The sequence below is a fragment of the Nuphar pumila genome, chromosome 5 (assembly GCF_984573655.1).
Source record: "Nuphar pumila chromosome 5, dmNupPumi1.hap1.1, whole genome shotgun sequence".
NCBI classification, from domain to species: domain Eukaryota; kingdom Viridiplantae; phylum Streptophyta; class Magnoliopsida; order Nymphaeales; family Nymphaeaceae; genus Nuphar; species Nuphar pumila.
Genome location: NC_143253.1, coordinates 120628033 through 120648616, shown reverse-complemented (window position 1 = coordinate 120648616; position 20584 = coordinate 120628033). Strand labels below are relative to the sequence as shown.

At 40.8% G+C, this 20584-nt stretch overlaps 1 protein-coding gene across 1 annotated transcript; it reads left to right on the top strand.

Annotated features, from left to right (window-relative positions):
* The first annotated feature begins 499 nt into the window (after nt 1-499).
* On the top strand, nt 500-4765 carry LOC149838407 (1-aminocyclopropane-1-carboxylate oxidase-like). Its single transcript, XM_090006583.1, has 4 exons — nt 500-623; nt 1501-1727; nt 3352-3685; nt 4255-4765. The coding sequence occupies exons 1-4, from the start codon at nt 519-521 to the stop codon at nt 4549-4551; spliced, it is 963 nt and encodes a 320-aa protein (XP_089862709.1). The 5' UTR covers nt 500-518; the 3' UTR covers nt 4552-4765.
* The last annotated feature ends 15819 nt before the right edge of the window (nt 4766-20584 follow it).

The window sequence follows — 20584 nt, the reverse complement described above, 5'->3', positions numbered from 1 at the left end:
GAGAACGGTTGAGTAACCGTTCCTTCTGATTGCAGGTTTAACAGAAGGAACGCATTCATGTGGGGAAGCGTTACCCACATCGTGGGTAACCACCACCAACGTGGTGGTTTAACCCACCACTTGATACTCATTTGGTTTTGTTTACTGGACAAAAGAGTTGAAAGAAAAATGAAGACTAAGACTTGCAAGTGAAACTGAAGTCTTGGTTAAATCAGCAGGCACGGTTGCTTGGGCTGCTGGCATTGGTCAAAAAGCAAAAGTAAAGAAATGTAGGTGCCATGTGGGCCCACTTCCCCCTCATGAGACAGAACCAAGTTCCAGAAGAAAACAAGGCTGTAAACGCAGAGATAAACGGTGGTGAATGCATCCGTTCCATCGTCACGTCCAATCTTGCGATCCCAAGCACCCTCCAATCATCGAGTGCTCATCCAACGTCTATAAATTCCCAAGCAACCACCATCGAGTTATCACCAGTAAGCAAGCAAGAGAGAGAGAGAGAGAGAGAGAGAGAGAGAGAGATGGCAACCTTCCCAATTGTTGACATGGGGAAGCTCAGTGGAGAGGAGAGAGGAGCTACAATGGATCTCGTAAAAGATGCTTGTGAGAATTGGGGTTTCTTTGAGGTATATACACTCATGTACTTGCCCGCAAGGGCTTAGCCTCTCTGGTTAGGGCCAACCGTGGTTTGTCACCTGACATGAGATGACCAGGGTTTCAAAACCATAGGGGACACCTTTTTTCATAATTAGCTTTCCTAGTGAGGGGCGACCATGGTTTGTCCACGGTTCCAAACCCAAAGGGGATATCTCCCCCCCATACGATTGAAGCTGGGTGTACTTGTTGGGGGCAGAGAGTACCTCAAGGGCTTTACCAACCAGAGAGACCAGCCAACGTGCAATTGATGATGGAAGTTTCCCCTAGGCCTAACAAAAAAAAATCAGGAAAAACACGTGTAGTCTGCGTTCAGCTTTTCGTAGAGTTGCTTGTTTGAGCACCAATAAGCCGTACATCTTTTGAGATGTGGGGCATCCAATCATAGTAGATTTTTCATTAGGAATCATCCTAATTACAAGGACTATACCATCCCGGTGGTTACGCATGTGGTTAGTGGGGCCTTGTGTCAAGCTGAAGGCCTATGATCAAATCTCGATGGCAATCCCATTAAGTGACCCGATTCTCGGAGAGGGTTCCTTCATCATAAAAAAAAAAAAAATTTGCAAGGGCTACAATAAAAATTAATTCCGTTGTGAGCCTCCTCAAACAATCCTCCACGATGTTTTTTTTTGGGCAAGTCAAACGAAAACCTGGTTAGTGCAGACTAAAACCCTCCGGCTGTACTATCTGCAGGTTCGGCCTTGCAGTAAAGGATGCACACCGCAGGGTATCGAACTCGTGGCATCCTTCAACTTGGATGCTTTAAACCGACTCACCTGAGCCCTTGGGGCTCACCCTCCAGTATAAGGTGTACTGCTAATTCTCTTGTGCTTTGGTTGTGAATAGGTGTTGAACCATGGAATTCCTCACGAGCTAATGGACGAGGTGCAAATGCTGTTTAAGGAGCATTACAGGAAGGTCATGGAGCAAAAGTTCAAGGAGTTTGCAGCTAGCAAAAAGCTAGAAGAAGGGGAGAAGGAATGGGACCAAATAGATTGGGAGAGCACCTTCTACATACGCCACCTGCCCGTTTCCAACATGGCTGAGCTCCACAATCTCAGTGAAGACTACAAGTAAATCTATATATACTATATAATTGTATCGTTTGATGCTTTTCCTTTTTCAGGGTTGATTTCCTACAAGATAGCATGCATCCCATGGTTAACACAAGAAAAACAAAAACAAATAATGATAAAAAAAATAAATACAATAGGTGGTTTTCCATGGTTAACAGAGAAAATCCACGGCATGGTGGTTTTTATTTTTTATTTTTATTATCTGGCATTTTTTATTTGGGTAATTTCTCCCTGCAGACTCAAGTTAATTTTAACTGCAGATCCAACTTTTAACTGATATTACATATCAGGCACACCGTTTCCTAATTTCCTAACATAGACTAAGTTTTTTTTTTTTGATAATAGTCAAATAACTGACCTTGGGTTTAACCTGTCTTAAATGCAACAGTGGGGAAACTAAAGGTTTAAGAGTACTCCAAAAGTCCTATTTTACACTTATGCCAGAACTTCTGTCCACTCACCCTTGAACTTAATTTCTTGATGCAGACCCAACTTTTAACTGATATTACATGCCAGGTGCACCTTTTTTGAATTTCCTTACACAGGCCAAGGCTTTTTTATTGATTTGGGTATTACTAAGGAAAAAAATATAGGCCTATATGGGTTAATGGTTTTAGGTATAACTGGTGTAGGGTAACTGGTGTAGGGTATTAATGGGTGAGTTTATTTCAATGCAAGTAAATCTTCTTAGTTTTTTTTTTCTTTTTCTATTTGTGTTCTTCGCAGGCTAGGGCACTCACCCGGGGTTTACTATTTATGAAGGAAGGCTCATTAATAAGCTCAATAACTAGGCATCTCGTATTAAAAAAAAAAAATTCTCTTAGGATTTTTAAGAGTTGGGAAGTTGTTATCATGTAGGAAACCCACTAATTAATGATAATCACATTTTTTTTGAAATGCAAATAATAATTTTGTTTTAATAATAGTATGAAATGGGTTTGAATGCATATGTTGTTCGGGTTAGTTCCATTATATATTGCGTAGAACCCTTAGGGTTGGGTGTGAAAAATGAGTCAAGTCCAATAAATTGGGGTCTATATTTTCCATACCAAAGGTAATATGTTTTCTAAGAGGGTCTAAATTTTAGACCCAACATGAACCCATGGGTCTGTTAAAAACGGATCCCCTAATTGGTTAGCTAGATTTGGGCATACCTGACCCAGTTACACTCTTAATGGTGTCACTTGTCAGTTCTCACATCCTGCTATTGTCAAGATTGGATACCCTGAACCGATTAGACCCAACGTGGCCGAAACTAATTAGACTCGGGACCCCTTGGTTATGATATCAGGACCTAACCATCCAGTTATCTCATTTGAATACTGCAGCTTTTCTAATAGGAAACTCAAGTTTTTTAGGCATTTTGCTTTGATCACAAGGATGAACAATCACAGGTGAGAAAGTAGAAGCTGTAGTTTGTGATCAACTTTCACAAGATTCAAAGCAGAAACAATCACAACTGGCAATCACAATTACAACTTATACTTTTCTCATGTTTTGCCAACCTAGAGAAAGTGTTGTGATTGTGATTTACAATCCCAAGATATTGAGAGAAAATACAAGAATTACAAGGCATTGCAAACATGCCCTTTGAGTTTAACCTTGTTTCCACATATGACAGGCTGGCCATGAAGGACTTTGTACGGAGACTCCAGGACCTTGCAGAGCAGCTCCTGGACCTTTTCTGTGAGAATCTTGGACTGGAGCAAGGGTACCTCAAGAAGATGTTTTGGAGCAAGAACGGACCCACCTTTGGAACCAAGGTCAGCAACTACCCAGCTTGCCCTCGGCCTGAGCTGGTCAAGGGGCTCCGGACTCACACCGATGCTGGAGGCATCATTCTTCTTTTCCAGGATGACCAAGTCCCTGGTCTGCAACTCCTCAAAGATGGTGAATGGGTCGACGTCCCTCCGGTGCGCCATGCAATCGTTATCAACATCGGGGACCAACTCGAGGTAAGCTGGCCATTAGTTGGCCAACTCACTGAGTTGATTCGTGACTTGGTCCAAGAATACATCAAACCGGTTAACAAGTTAGAAAAACCCACGGGTGACATCCCTTGCAGCAAGGTCGAAGCTGAAAGTACTCCCTGGTTTCATGGTTTTACCAACCGGAGTCCAGCTAAACTCATTCAATTAGCCAATTAAGCCAGTGAGACTTGGGACCCACCGAGTTTTTTTACTGACTCGATTCATTAATCTGGCTCAGATCATGCTTTAAAACAACAACTCTTGGTAAGAATATTCATAAAAGAAGCCGAACAAGTGTTACAAAGATCCGATACATTGTAACACTTAACTTTGGAGTTGTGATATTAGTCTTGCCCAAACATACTTAATGGCAGGTAATCACAAACGGGAGATACAAGAGTACGCATGCATGATGTCGTTCATCCTAATATTAGTCTTGCTCAAACATACTTAACTTTGGAGTTTTGATGAGATCCGATACATTAGTGTTGGTATATTAGCTTGACCGCTAATTGACCAATTATAATATTTTGTTCTATTTTTTTTAATGGCAGGTAATCACAAACGGGAGATACAAGAGTGTGGACCATCGAGTGATTGCACAGACTGAGGGAGAGAGGATGTCCATCGCTTCCTTCTACAACCCGGGAAGCGATGCAATCATATATCCCGCCCCTGCGCTTGTCGAGAAGGATACAAAGGATGAGAAAAATGAGACCATGTATCCCAAGTTCGTCTTCGAGGACTACATGAAGCTCTATGCACGCGAAAAGTTCCATGCCAAAGAGCCAAGATTCGTGGCCCTGAAAGCCATGGAGACCATCAACATGGATCCAATTGCCACTGCTTAGGATCTATGATGTATGATGTCTCTTATGTGAAATAAGAGTATAGTAAATATGATTATGCTGTGCACTGGGCGAGTCATTAATATAATATGACTGTGTCGCACATTAGTGTGTCTAGTTTGCTCTCAAATGCATGCAAGCAATGCAGAGTCATTTGTTTGTTATCTTAAAGTTATGTACGTTTGAATTATCAATGAAGTACTTATTACTGTGTTAATCTAATATGGCGATCCTAACTAACATTTCCTACACATTAGAATCTTCCCTTAAGGGTCGTTTGTTTCAGAAGAGGGAAAGAGGAACACACAAATCTCACGTGATATGTGTTTTTACATGATAGAACCAGATTTCTTGGGAATCCTGTTTTTTGTGTTTTGTTTCATTTTAAGTAATAAAGTCATAAACTTGTTGAGCCCCCACATGCAAAAAGCAACTTTCTTGCATTTATTATAAGAATCCCCTGTCAGAAAGATTGGGGAAAAAACCCTCCCCCGTGGGTGAGGAGTGTAATCCCTCTTTCTTAAAAAACAAATTTGAAAATGATTCATTTTCTCACCAAAAAGAATGAAACAAACACCCCTAAGGGAAAGTTTAAAAGTGAGAAAATGGTAGAAAATAAAAATTAGCAACTTTTTCGTCCGTTTGAAACTAGAAAAATTCTAAAAGAAAAGTTTTTTCTAAAAACCTAGATTTTTAAAATGGGGATGAAGAAAGTTTTCATATCAAAAGTTTTCTTTGCAACTTATCACCTTCAAAACATTTTATTCCATCCATTGCAATTTTGCTACCTTCCTCCATCTAAGTGCACCTCTGTCTTAAAGTCTTTCTCTCTTTATGTGTGAGTAAAAGGGGGTTTAATCAATTCCCTTCTCTCTATTCTTTTAGTAACCCCTAATACTCCATACACTCACTTGGATCATCAAATTCATAAGTTTCTAATGAAAGACATTCAAAACTGTTCTACACAAAAAATACGATAATAAAGAAAAATCACGAGGGTGGTATGCAGATATCAACCTCACCTGCTCTAAATCAGCCTTGTACTCAAAGCTGGCTCGAGAGTTTTGTTTTCACCATTTCAGGACGGTTTCATACTTTATGATTATGCCATTTATCTTGGAGGGTAGTCCATAGATATCAAGGTATTTTTTTGATGGAGTACCAGTTATTATACTTTTGATTCTTATATTGAATCAATTGTTATCAACCTATTTTGAATTACCTATACTACTCCCATCAAGGAGAAACAAAATTTGATTTTGGTGTTTAAAATGTGAAGAATGGTTACCCAAAATTTCAACTTCTAATTCGTTTGCTGCAGATCGAAGTGGACCAAACACGTTCAGGTGTCCAGACAAGGCTATATCTGAATAGATTTGACAGCTACAATAGTTTTGGACATCGAACTTGTATCCAGATGATTATACCCTTACACCTTGCATAGATTAGGGATTCATATGAGCTGCACGGGCCATAAAAGAATGAATCCGGCCTTGTAGAAAATAAGATGTGATGCTCTCGAAAAAGATAAATTTTTCAATATCACCTCCCCCGTCTTCGTGGTGGTGCTTCGTACAACCATAACGAAGGTGTATATTGGAAAAATCACATTGGTGGTGATTTTCAATATCACCTGATTCTCAATCCCAAGCTAAGTGTGCAAAGCTTTCGATATCCAAAAACATCTTCTAAAGAAAAAAAATAGTCTCATTGCGTTGCATCAATAAGAGTTACAACAAAAAGGAATGCACGTGACGAGTGCAAAATGAAGGTGGTGAGACAGAACTATCTGCATACAACCACATTCAACAAGCTGGGTGTTGATTTGGGTTCATCTATCACTTACCACCTGCCACCTTCATTTATTTGCTTTCAAGGCCATCACATCATACACCATAATAATTGATCTTGTTGTCCTATGGGCTTAGGTTGGACAGTAATGTTTGACATAGTACATCCCAGTTCATTGTGCACATTGGTGACCTCTAAAGGACAATGTAATTAAATTCATTATGAGACAACCATGCAAGTAGTGGCATGGGCAGTGTCAAGTGGCACCCATCATGGTGCATGTGGGGCCTTTGACAGATTTCCTTTCTCTGGTTCAGATTCATAAAGGGGAGTAGGGACCCAGCTTTGTGCAATTATGATTGGAAAAATACATATTTTGATTATTTAGATTAGGGTGCCGATGAGTCGGGTACGAAGCACTTTCGACCCGTATCAGATTCCGGGATTTAGTAACAAAGAAAAGAGTCTGATTAACTATCCAGGTTGGATGTGTAAGGTCCAATTAGCATATAAAGCCAGATATGGTTTATGAAATTTCATATTAAACCTGGGTCCCATCGGAATTCCGATCACGATCTGTAAATTTTCAAAGTAAAAGACCTTTAAAAAATATTTATTTTACATTAAAAAATAGTATTTTACCAGGTATAGATCAGATGTGGTTTGCCTAATCTTTATCAGACATGGGTATGTTTTTTCTTATGGAAGACCCGATTGGACTTAATTGGGTCTGGACCCAAAATCAGAAACTGTCAGGTTGGTCCGGACCAACCTGATTCTAGTGGAGATTTGACCCGTTGACACCTCTACTTTATTTAGATGCCCACTTCTGACTTTTCCTTTTAGGGTATGTTTGGATTCAAGGATTCTTGTGGACTTGAAATCTAATTTCTCCAAATTCTTTGATAATTTTTCAGCCACGAAAAGAAACTCAATGGAATTGGAATCTATTTCCATAGGATAGTCCCTAATTCCAAACACACCCTCTTTAATTAGTTCCTTAGAATTCGAGCAATTTTTGAAACTGGAATCCTCCTGAAAATCCAAATAAGGATCTAGATCCATTTAGAACTGGATCCAAATATAGATCCTAGGTTTAGTTTGAGTTATAGATCCAGATAAGAATCCAATGTAAACTATGCTGCATTATGAGAGAAAATTTTTGTAGCAGCCTTTTTTAGAGAGAGGATACTCTGCCTGCTAAACTAACAAATTGAACTATATTGCATCTAGATGTTCATAATTTAATGTACTTCAATCTTAGTATTATCCGATCCACCCAATCCCCGTTCAGTGACACATTTGGATCCACATCCAAAATGAACCAAATGAGCCCAACGTGAACCACCTCAGCTGGACTACCAAATGTGTCGTGATCCCTATTCTGGTCGACCTTACCAAGGTGAGAGTACCTGTCAAGATAAGGAGAAGGTGTTAGCAAGGGGATAACAAATGTAGAAAGACCAATCACGAAGGTTCTTTTACCAAACACGCAACCTTATTGTAAGTTGGTTTCTTAGACAAAAGTAAACTCCTCAAGGAATAATATATATTTTAATAGCCCTGGGCCTGAGTAACTAAGGAAGATCTACCTCCCCCGTGGATGTAGGCACAATTTGCTGAACCATGTAAAACTCTTGCATTGCTTAATTTTGTCTCTCTATCTCCTATCTCATTTCTTGTCTCTCTTCCCAACGAATTATAAACTCGTTTATGGTATCAGAGCAGCCTGAGCCATAGGTTGGTACAATTCGTTCCCCATGGCTGCCACGATCTCTGCTTCATCTTCTACCATTGAATGTTGTGAACTTCGTGTCCTTGAAGCTGACACATACCAGCTATCTCATCTGGAGAATTCAACTCCTAAGTCTGATCAAATGTCAGGACCTTCAGGGGTTCATTAGCAATGGTGCATCCATTCCGGAGCAATTTGTGGTTGACATGAATGGAGCCCGCACTGAGAATCCTGATTTTGTCACGTGGAGAAAGTCAAGAGTTATTTGAGGATGTGCTTGGATTCATTGTTGTGCTCAATACGATTACCCAAGTTTGGTTGACCCTTGAAAAAGCATTCGTCTGTTGATTCACAAGAGCACAAGTGTTATCTCTTTCAAAAGCTCCAGACCTTTTTGTATAGATAATCTTTTCCTTTCTGAATGCATTATAACCTTCAAGAACACTTGTGATGAACTTGCAACAATTGTTGAACCTGTCGACGATGGGACCAAAGTATTCTCGCTTTTGAATGACCTCGGGCAAAGCTACGAAGCATTCGTTATTTTCACATACAGGAAACTGGTCTCCCTGCTTCAATCTCATGAGATGTTCAGGACCTTTCAGGCACCTGAGCAAGAGCATCGACCTAATCAAAATGTGGCAATTATGAGCTATTGTCAGGACAAAAATCAAAACAATAGAAGAGGAGGATTTCAAAATCGATTTTCATCCCGGGATCAAAGTTTCTCGCAAATGAGAAACCAATCATCACATCAAATGAATCAAGCACCTAAGCAACAGCCTCAAAAGAATCAAAATAGGCAGGGCAATCAGCAGAAAAAAAAACATGGCATGTCAAATTTGTTTGAAGCCGAATCACATTGCTTTAAAATGTCACCATAGATTCAATCAGATGTATCAAGTTGACGATATTCCACAAGCCCTGGTAGCCATGTCTGTATCAAACAATCAATACCATACTCGGTTCCTGACATTGGTGCAAGCTTCCACATCACCACATATTCAAGTATGTTTCGTAACCTTTGTCAATACTTTGACCTTAAAAAAATTATGGTTGGTAATGAAGACAAGCTCCCAATTACCTGGTACTGCTGATATTAAAATTAGCCAGAAAAACCTTAGACTTCATATTGTCTTTGTTGTCCCTGACATAAAAAAAATCTTTTATTCGTTAGTCAACTAACATCTGATCAATCTTTATTCTTTAGGTTCCATAATGATTAGTTTTTTTATGAAGGACATTGTGAGCAAGAAAGTGATAACTTCGAGGCATAGGAGCAATGATCTATATATTTTGGAACACATGCAGAGGGGGGCCGTTCTTCTCGAGTAGGCAGTGCAATGTGAGCAGAGAGGATTGGCATCATTGATTGGGTTATCCTAACACAAAGTTACTTGATTTCTTACACTAAAAATTTGATCTCCTTTTCCGGTTGCAAAAATAAGTTTTCGTGACAATTGGCTTATGAAAAAATCAAGTTGCCTTTCTTTTAGTAGTTCTGAAAATTCTTGTAACATACTATTTGAAAAAATATATTGTAATATTTGGGGACCAGCTCCCGAAGCTTCTCATCAAGGTTTTAAATATATTGTGATATTTGCTAACAATTCTTTGATTCTATATGGATTCTCCGATTCTGATTGGTCCGACTGCCCCCATCACTAGGTCGATCTACATCTGAGTATTGCATGTATCTTGGTGATAATTGCATTTCTTGGAGTGACAAAAAGTAACCCACAGTTGCTTGATCCAGTACAGAGACAGAATATTGGTCTCGCTTTAGCCACAACCGAAACTCACTTGGATCACTTTCGTCCTCCGTGATCTTGGCATCTACATCACTTAGGCTCCCACCATTGTGATAATCTTTCTGCTTTGCACATGATTGTAAATCTAGTATTTCACAATTGTTCCAAGCACGAGATCGACTATCATCTTGTTCGAGAAAAGGTGACTCAATGTAAGCTCATTACAACATTTATACCTTCTCAGCTTCAGGTTGCTGAAATTTTCACAAAGCCCTTGACCAAGTCGGCATTTCACTCATTGAGACCCAAACTCGGCTTATGGACTGTTCCACTGACTAGTTTAAGGAGGTGGGGGTCCACTCAATCCCCATCCAGCGACACATTTGGATCCAGATATAAAATGGACCAAATGAGCCAAATATGGAAAGATAAGTCCCAACATGAACCACCTCAGGTGAGAGTATCTGACAAGATAAGAAGATAGTTAGCAAGGAGATAAGAAATGTAGAAAGACCAATCCAGATGGTTGTTTTAACAAACAAGAAACCTTATCATAAGTTGGTTTCTTATCTAAATGTAAACTTCTCAAGGATTAATATATATTGTAACGGCTCTGGGCCTGAGTAGCTAAGGAAGATCTACCTCTCCAGTGGATGTAGGAACAATTTGCGGAGCCACGTAAAACTCTAGAATTGTTTGATTCCCTGTCTTTATCTCCTCTCTCGTTTGCTGTCTCTTCCCAACGAATTATAAACTCGTTTACTTAGTTCTTTGGTCTATGATAAAATGTACTACATTGACATCATACAGCCTCTTTGTCTGTGTTTGTGCTTGCAGAGGATCACCTCAAATCATTTTAGCAGCCCAATCATTAGATGTAACATGACACCTAACATAACTTTGATCATATTTTTTAAACATTGATAACATTATGACAGGATTTTAGGCCGCACGTTACTTCAATCATGCTTTTAAACATTAATAATTATTAGAGAATTTTAGCCCACACTATAGATGTTTGTGGCTTCAATAATGGAATCCCAATGAGACCGTAGAGAGGCCACCGATCCTCTAGCAATATTCCGATCATGACCCTTTACTCCCAGCGAATTGCACCTCAATTTAAACTGTAAAAACACAAGTATATAGGGTAAATGCTTGCTACAATCGACTTAGCAAAACTCCTGTTTTTTGGTAAATCTAACCTCATAAATGTGATCTACATGTTCTATTTAGTAGCAATTGACTTTTGGAATACTGCAGTCTAACGTGTGCAAAATTTTTGAGCAAAACAAAAATCGATAGTTGTAAATGCACCAATTTTTTTTTCTACTCATAAAAACATCTTTTTCATCGAAAATCATGATTCAATGGTCAATTCCTACTAAATTGACCATATTCAACACATATACAAGGTTAAATTGAGTCAAAATGACTTGCATCGTGAGATCTCAACTTAATTGTAGGTACAATCGGTCGAAGCGCGCGCGCGTGCACACACACACACACAGAGAGAGAGAGAGAGAGAGAGAGAGAGAGAGAGAGAGAGAGAGAGAGAGAGAGAGAGAGAGAGAGAGAGAGAGATTTTACATTACCACTCATGAAGATCAACAAAATGTTGAACCCATGAACTGAACAAGAGCAAAGTCAAAACAAATAAAGAAAGCAAAAGAGAAAAAGAACATCAGACAGATAAAGCGGGCTCATGCCGGGGCCGCTTGCCCAGATTGCGGCAAAAGAGAGGTAGCGTCAGTAGGAGGGAGCGGAAGATCACTAAGATGCATACGCAAGATCGCATAAACAACTACCAAGATTTTATGCACCAGGTTTTGAATGTTAACCGGAATTTGATGAAAATGAGCATCGTTTCGAGCCATCCAAACAAACCACCAAGAAGTAAGCAACCACGTTTGCCAGATGAACCTCCACCTCGTGCTGCGCCTAATACAAATCGGGCCCAAGATCAGATCTAGCGTAAAAGACTCCTCCTTAACAAACACTTTCGGATGTCTCCAAGTCTTGCTAAAGAGTTTCACAAATATTGGGCAAGATCAGAACAAGTGAAACGTAGATTCTTCTGCAGCTTGACAAAGCACGCACCAACTCGGGAGTTGAATGCCCCACTTCTTTAAATTACTGTGAGTCCGGATCCTATCGTGCAAAATTAACCATGCTAGGACTCGAGAACGAGGAGAAGAACCCTTCACCCAAAGCACATCCTCGAGCAACCAATCAGCCCCCGGGGGGAGCAACGATCTATAGACTTTTTTGGTAAGGAACTCTCCGCTTGGCGCCAGTGCCCACTGCAACCACTAATCAAAATTTTTGGAGTCCTCAAAATGGTCTCTAAAGCAGGCTAAAGCCCTCAACCACAATTTACGCAAGTGCGAAAGCGCCAAACTCCGGGTTCCAGACAAACCGGGATAAGAGCAAGAGCCCCATATTTAGCAAGAAGCAAAAGAGCACAAAGGTTATCCGATTGGTAGGCCAACCAACATTGCTTGGCGACAAGAACAATGCTCTGCAGTCTGGGCGCATGAATGCCTAAACCAGCCATACGTCTAGGTAAGACCACTGAACGCCAACCAATCAAGTGATGGTTACCCTTGAGTTGACACCCAAACCATAAAAAACCTTCCAGCAAGCGCGTCAGCTGCTTCTCTACTCCCACAGGCATCATAAACATAGGCATGAAAAAATCTGGAATAGTTGAAAGAACATGTCTGACTAAGGTTAGACGGCCGATGATGGAGAGATAAGACGACTGCCTTGAAAGCAATTTGCACTTTACTTTTTGAAGTGTCGGAGCCCAAGGAGCAGAAGAGAGGTGCTTCACTTATAACGACAAGCCCAGGTACATAATAGGCATGTCAGAAATAGTGCAATTAAAAATTCTCTTTCCAGCTGCAAGCATATTGGCATGAACATTGAACATGGTAATAGAGCATTTGGTCTCATTTAGAGAAAGCCCAGATAGGGAGAGAAAGAACTGAATGATAAGCTTGAACCTAAGCATTTGCTGAACATTTGCACGACAAAAAATGATCATATCATCAGCATAAGTAAGAATATGACACGAGAAGTCTGAAACCTGCAAAGGATCAATGAAACACGATACCACACCTGCTTAAGCAAGACCACAAGACCCTCAACAACAACATTGAACAACAAAGGCAAGAAGAGGCACCCTTGAGGCAAACCCCACCCCAACTTGAATCGGACTCCTCTAACACCATTGATATTTAACATGGCCTGGGCATTTGAGACCAACTCCCGCACCTAACCAAAAAAATGATGACGAATACCAAAATTTGCTAACATTTGAAATAAGAATGGCCAATGCACAGAGTCAAAAGCTTTATGAAAGTCTAATTTAAGAACAAAGTAAGGTTGACCGCTATGCTACAAGGAATGAACAACCTCGGACGCCATGATGAACGAGTGTTGGACCCTCTTATTACGGATAAAGGCAAACCGAGAGTCTGAAAAAATCTGGTTAGCCACCGATTTTAGCCTATTTGCCAAAACCTTGGCAAACATCTGATAGAGAGCACTCATAACTGAGATTGGGCAGAATCGTGAAATGTCAGTGGCCTCATCCTCTTTCGGAATAAGCGAAATAATAGAAACATGAAAATGATAAGGCAGTCTGGAGTTACGATAGAACTCATCAAACATGCTCACCACGTCTGATTTAACATAGTTCCAAAAGATTCTAAAAAAGTCGACATGAAACCCGTCAATGCCAGACACTTTCCAACCTGACAGATCCTTAATGGCCCTAAAAATCTCATCATCAGAGAACCTCATTTGCATAGATCTTGCTTGCTCAGACTGAATTGACCCAACTAGGACATTACCAAAGACACCATCCGCAGTCCACGAAGCAGAATATAAATCCTTAAAATATAGCAAGAATGCCAGATTAACGTGCTGATTGAGATAGGAAACACCCCCAATGGAGAGAGAGAGAGAGACGAAAAGCGATCAACATTACTTAAAAGTGAAAATCAACAAAGCATTGAGTCCCACAAGCACAAACACAACAACAAAACATGAAAACACCATTTACACAAAAACAGAAAAACCCTAACACAAAACAAAAAACTCATCAAGGATCACAGACATCTAGATGAGGATCGGTTGGAGGCAGAGGTAGGTCTTTGAGATATATGCGTAAGATAGCATACACATCAGCCAAGACTCTATGAGTCAAACGTTAAGGTTGAACGGGACATCCCGAAAAATAGCATCATTTCTGGCCATCCATATGAACCACCACACTGTAAATAACCAAACTCTCCAAATAGTCCACTTTTTTCGTGTCTAATTATAGTAGGGCTGAGGATAAGATCTAACACAAAGCAGCCCTCCCGCACAACAACTGATGGAGCCCTCCAAGTTTTAGAAAACAGTTCTCAAAACACTTCACATGACCAAAAAAGATGTGTGGTTTCTTCAGCCTGTCGACAAAGCACACACCAACTAGGAAACTGAAACCTCCGCCTCTTGATATTGTCATGGGTTTGTATCCGATCATGAAGAATCAACCAAGCCAATACCTTGGTCCTCGAAGATGGTCGCTTCACTCATAAAGCATTTTTGGGGATCCAGCCTGGACCTGGAGGTAAAAGAGAACGATAGACCTTGTGGACTTGGAAAACTCTCGCATTTGATACTACCTATTGAGCCAAGATCTGTCTACCCCCACGTCCAAATCTCTCTCAAGAAACAAACGCAATGCCCTAAACCACATTTTTCTCAAATGCGATGTGTATGGTCCACGAGCCCCCCGACGAACAACAAGCGAATCGATTAGACCATATTTCAGTCAAAGGAAGTTTGCATATGCATCCTGTGAAGTATAAGCCAGCCAACACTGCTTCACAGCCAATGCCACACTCCTTTTACGCAAAGCAAAAATTCCTAAGCCAACCATAGTCCTAGGCATAACGATGGAGTCTCATCCCACCAAGTGCCTCTTATAAGGTCCATTTACACCACGCCACAAAAAACTTGACAGGACGCACTTAAGTTGTTGCTCAACGTTGACTGGCATGACATAAACCGACATGAAGAATTCTGGAATTGCTGACAAAACATGCCTGATCAAAGTAATCTTGCTTGCAAGAGACAAATATTTGGCACGCCAAGACTGAAGCTTAAGACACACCTTGTCAACAACTGGTGCCCATGATGTTTTAGAGGTTGGCTTGACTTGTAGGGAGAGCTCCAAGTACTTGATCGACAACAGCCCTAAAGCGCAGTTGAAAATTTTTTATGTCGCGTTTTGACTGGTCGGATTGCCATTCAGAAGCGTAACCAAACACTTATTTTTATTGAGCCTCAGCCTGGACAAAGCTGCAAAAAATATGAGAATAAGCCTTACACGAAGCATCTGCTGCAGTGAAGCCCTTCCAAAGACTAGCATATTGTCTGCATATTGTATAATATGCCCAAAAAAACCTTGGATATCCAATGACTATATGAAGCCCCTTGTTTGCGCATGTCTAAGAACCACCACAAGTCCTTCTGCCACTGTATTAAAGAAAAGTGGAGATAACAGACATCTCTATCGTAGGCTGCACCGCAATAAAAACTGCTCACCCTTTACCTCGTTAATGGACACCATGACTTGTGCATTGGTAAAGAGCCCTGACACCTATCTGGAAAAACGGTTGTCGAATCTCATGTAATTCACCACTTGCAAAAGAAAAGGCTAGTACACAAAATCATATGCTTTATTAAAATCAAGCTTCAACACGAAATAAGGAGTATGACTCGCGTGCATGGAATGAATGACCTCTGAAGATGAGATATATGCTTGTTGAACTCTCCTGTTTGGAATAAAAGCAAACTGAAAATAAGAAAATAGATTAGATGCCACCAATTTTAGTCTTGATGCTAAGACCTTTATGACTATACGATACAAGGGTTCCATTATGGAAATGGGACGGAAGCGCATAATATCTGTGGTGACGCTTTCTTTTGGAATAAGGAAGATTAATCTGATATGACACTGCCTAGGCAGTCTAGAGTTATGATGAAACTAATCAAACACTGTACACAAATTACTCTTCACTACTCTCCAAAAAACTTTGAAAAAATCTATAGGAAAACCATCTACTCTCGGTGCCATCCAACCCGACAAATCTTTAATTGCGTTCATGATTTATGCTTCCAAAAACCTACATTATAAGGTTAAGACCTGATCCGATTAAAGAGAAGGAAATAACTTATGCTCAATATTAACCCCCATATTTGGCGGAATAGAATAAAGTTTCTTGAAATAGTTAGAGATCGCCGACACAAGATTTTGTTCTTCCCACAACACCCCATCAATTGTGATCGATTGAAGGATACTTCGTCTAAACTGATCAGAAGCAAATAAATGGAAAAAATGAGTATTTTCATCCCCTGCCGCTAACCATTTCACCCAAGCACGCTGCTTCCATTTCAACTCCTCTTTTATCCTCCAACATTTCAATAATGTCGTCCGATCAACAAGTTTGCTTTGTAATCTCTTCAACTACGCATCCGACAATCCTTCAGTGGAAGATAATAGGGTGGACAGTGATGAGATCTCTGCCTCCCATTCAACCATCTCATGAAACTTACTCACAGATCGCCTTTTCAACCAAAGTTTAATATCCTTAGCTAGGCACAAAAGCTTCTTTTGATATATATATATATATATATATATATATATATATATATATAGAGAGAGAGAGAGAGAGAGAGAGAGAGAGAGATGAAAGAAATTTAACATTACCACTCATGAAGATCAACACAATGTTGAATCCATGAACATGAACAAGAGCAAAGTCAAAATAAATAAAGAAAGCAAAAGAGAAAAAGAACATCAGACAGATAGAGCAGACTCATGCCGGGGCCGCTTGCCCAGATTGCGGCAAAAGAGAGGTAGCGTCTGTAGGAGGGAATGGAAGATCACTAAGATGCATACGCAAGATCGCATAAACAACTACCAAGATTTTATGCACCAGGTTTTGAATGTTAACCAGAATTTGATGAAAATGAGCATCGTTTCGAGCCATCCAAACAAACCACCAAGAAGTAAGCAACCACGTTCGCGAGATGAACCTCCACCTCGTGCTGCGCCTAATACAAATCGAGCCCTATATCAGATCTAGCGTAAAAGACTCCTCCTTAACAAACACTTTCGGATGCCTCCAAGTATTGCTAAAGAGTTTCACAAATATTGGGCAAGACCAGAACAAGTGAAACATAGATTCTTCTGCAGCTTGACAAAGCACGCACCAACTCGGGAGTTGAATGCCCCACTTCTTTAAATTACTGTGGGTCTCGATCCTATCGTGCAAAGTTAACCATGCTAGGACTCGAGAATGGGGAGAAGGACCCTTCACCCAAAGCACATCCTCGGGCAACCAATCAGCCCCTGGGGGGAGCAACGATCTATAGACTTTTTTGGTAAGGAACTCTCCGCTTGGCGCCAGTGCCCACTGCAACCACTAATCAAAATTTTCGGAGTCCTCAAAATGGTCTCTAAAGCAGGCTAAAGCCCTCAACCACAATTTACGCAAGTGCGAAAGCGCCAAACTCCGGGTTTTAGACGAACCGAGATAAGAGCAAGAGCCCCATATTTAGCAAGAAGCAAAGGAGCACAAAGGTTATCCGATTGGTGGGCCAACCAACATTGCTTGGCGACAAGAACAATGCTCTGCAGTCTGGGCGCATGAATGCCTAAACCAGCCATACGTCAAGGTAAGACCACTGAACGCCAATCAATCAAGTGACGCTTAACCTTGAGTTGACACCCAGACCATAGAAAACCTTCCAGCAAGCGCGTCAGCTGCTTCTCTACTCCCACAGGCATCATAAACATAGGCATGAAAAAATCTGGAATAGTTGAAAGAACATGTCTGACTAAGGTTAGACGGCCGACGATGGAGAGATAAGACGACTGCCTTGAAAGCAATTTGCGCTTCACTTTTTGAAGTGTCGGAGCCCAAGGAGCATAAGAGAGGTGCTTCACTTATAACGACAAGCCCAGGTACATAATAGGCATGCCAGAAATAGTGTAATTAGAAATTCTCTTTCCAGCTGCAAGCATATTGGCATGAACATTGAACATGATAATAGAGCATTTGGTCTCATTTAGAGAAAGCCCATATAAGGAGAGAAAAAACTGAATGATAAGCTTGAACCTAAGCATCTGTTGAACATTTGCAGGACAAAAAATGATCATATCATCAGCATGAGTAAGAATATTACCCGGGAAGTCTGAAACCTGCAAAGGATCAATGGAACATGATACTGCAACCCGCTTAAGCAAGACCACAAGACCCTCAGCAATAACATTGAACAACAAAGGTGAGAGGGGGCACCCTTGACGCAAACCCTGCCCCACCTTAAACCAGTCTCCTCTAACAGCATTGATATTAAACATGGTCTGGGCATTTGAGACCAGCTCCCGCACCCAACCAGAAAAATGACCAATACCGAAATTTGCTAACATTTGAAATAAGAATGACCAATGTACAGAGTCAAATGCTTTATGAAAGTCTAATGTAAGGACAAAGTAAGGTTGACCGCTATGCTGCAAGGAATGAACAACCTTGGATGTCATGATGAATGAGTGTTGGACCGTCTTATTACGGATAAAGGTGAATTGAGAGTCTGAAAAAATCTGGTTAGCCACCGATTTCAGCCTATTCGCCAAAACCTTGGCAAACATCCGATAGAGAGCACTCATAACTAAGATAGGGCAGAATCATGAAATATCAGTGGCCTCATCCTCTTTCGGAATAAGCGAAATAATAGCAACATGAAAATGATAAGGCAATCTAGAGTTACGATAGAACTCATCAAACATGCTCACCATGTCTGATTTAACATAGTCCTAAAAGATTCTAAAAATATTGACATAAAACTCGTCAATGCCAGGCGCTTTCCAACCCGACAAATCCTTAATGGCCCTAAAAATCTCATTGTCAGAGAACCTCCTTTGCATAGATCTGGCTTGCTAAGGTTGAATTGACCCAACTAGGACATTACCAAAGATACCCTCCGCAGTTAACGAAGCAGAATATAAATCCTTAAAATATAGCGAGATTGCCGGATTAACACATTGATTTTGATAGGAAACACCCCTAATGGAAATAGAAGGAACAACCTTCCTCCTATGACGATGAGAAGTATATGAGTGAAAAGATTTAGTGTTGTCATCATCAGCCGCAAGTCATTTACCCTTGACCTCTGCTTCCAACGAATTTCCTCTTTGACCCTTCAGCTTTCCAAGAGCATAGTTAAGTCTAAGGACCTGGCCTGAAGACTCAGAAGTTGCAAATCAGAAAGAGAGCTAGGAGAAGACATAGACTGATGCAACATAGAAATCTCCTGATCCCATGAGGCCATTTGCTGAAATTTCTCCACATTACTACTATGAAGTCAAACTTTGATATCCTTAGCTAGATGAGAAAGCTTATTTTGAACCCAGAGCGTCGCTCAATGCTCATCAACAGGCTTGTTCCAAGAATTAGCAATAACTGAGAGAAAATCTGGCTTCTAAATCCATCATTCTTCAAACGCAAAGCTCTTTGTCGGTTGAAAGTCATCCCCCCAACGAGTGATGATTTGCCCATGATCCGAGATACAGGGAGCAAACAACACACACTTAACATCGGGAATGTGGTCCAATAAATTAAGGGTGACAAAGACCCTATCAAGGACCCTACAGCATGGACGAGACCGCCTATTCGACCAAGAGAAGCGCTCCCCGGTTAAAGAAATAGGGAAGAGGAAATGTCGAGGAACAAAGTCTTGGAAACCTCGCATAGAGGGATTAGGAATAATAAGGTTATTAGAGTCATGAATAGATAGCAAACAATTGAAATCCTCCATAAGAATGTGACAATCTGCGCTGAAAATGACAACCTTATCCAAATCATCCCAAAATGTGGGCCTCATGACGACAAGATTAAGGCCATAAACAATAGAAACCACTACCCTTCTACCAACTGCCTGCAGATTGAAAGTAACAGATAGAGAGAAAAGACCCACATCCAGCTGAGATAAATTTAAAGACTGCTTTCCCAAGATAAGAATACCTCCTGCATGATTGACCGCAGGCTTAAAGAAATAGCCAGCTCCCTACCAGATGCTAGAGGTGACTACGAGCGGGATGACCTCCATTCTAGATTCACATAAATCTAGTAGGTCAGGCTTTTCCTCCCTAACCCAATTAGCTAGAAACAGGCGTTTCGTGGGATAATTTAAGCTCCTAACATTCCAACAAACAGTCTTCATGGAACAAAATTCAGAAAAACCCGGGGTTGGTGGCACCGAGACGACCTTCTTGGGGACCTAGCATCAGTAGCTGAAACAATTGACAAAGGCCTCCTCCTTCTTCGCTGACCATGCATGATTTTCCAAACACCCCCAGCACTGGCAGACGACCTTAAGTGACCATCGAAAATGCCCAACTACTCGCAGTCTGCTCCACCAGAGTGGTAGAGAGAGTCCCCAATAATAGCAGAGATAGATGAAATCGTAGAATCCATATCAACAGTTATAGCTTGCAGTTGCGAAGAGGAGAGGGAGATATCCAACAACTTAGCTGCATCGACAACCATGACACCCAGGGGTTGTGGACTAACACGCTGTTGAAGCAAAGGGATAAACAAGTGGCTACCCTGACCGCACGCTGGACTACCGGATGAAACCCCATTTGGCGGAAGACCAAAAGATTTGGCAGATGAAAAAACCTCAGAGACATAAT

Bases quoted from the DNA above. Each gene is read 5' to 3' on its own strand.
- LOC149838407 (XM_090006583.1), top strand. From the start codon at position 519: ATGGCAACCTTCCCAATTGTTGACATGGGGAAGCTCAGTGGAGAGGAG. The intron at 624-1,500 runs GTATATACACTC...GGTTGTGAATAG, and splicing joins AGAATTGGGGTTTCTTTGAG to GTGTTGAACCATGGAATTCC. The intron at 1,728-3,351 runs GTAAATCTATAT...CACATATGACAG, and splicing joins AATCTCAGTGAAGACTACAA to GCTGGCCATGAAGGACTTTG.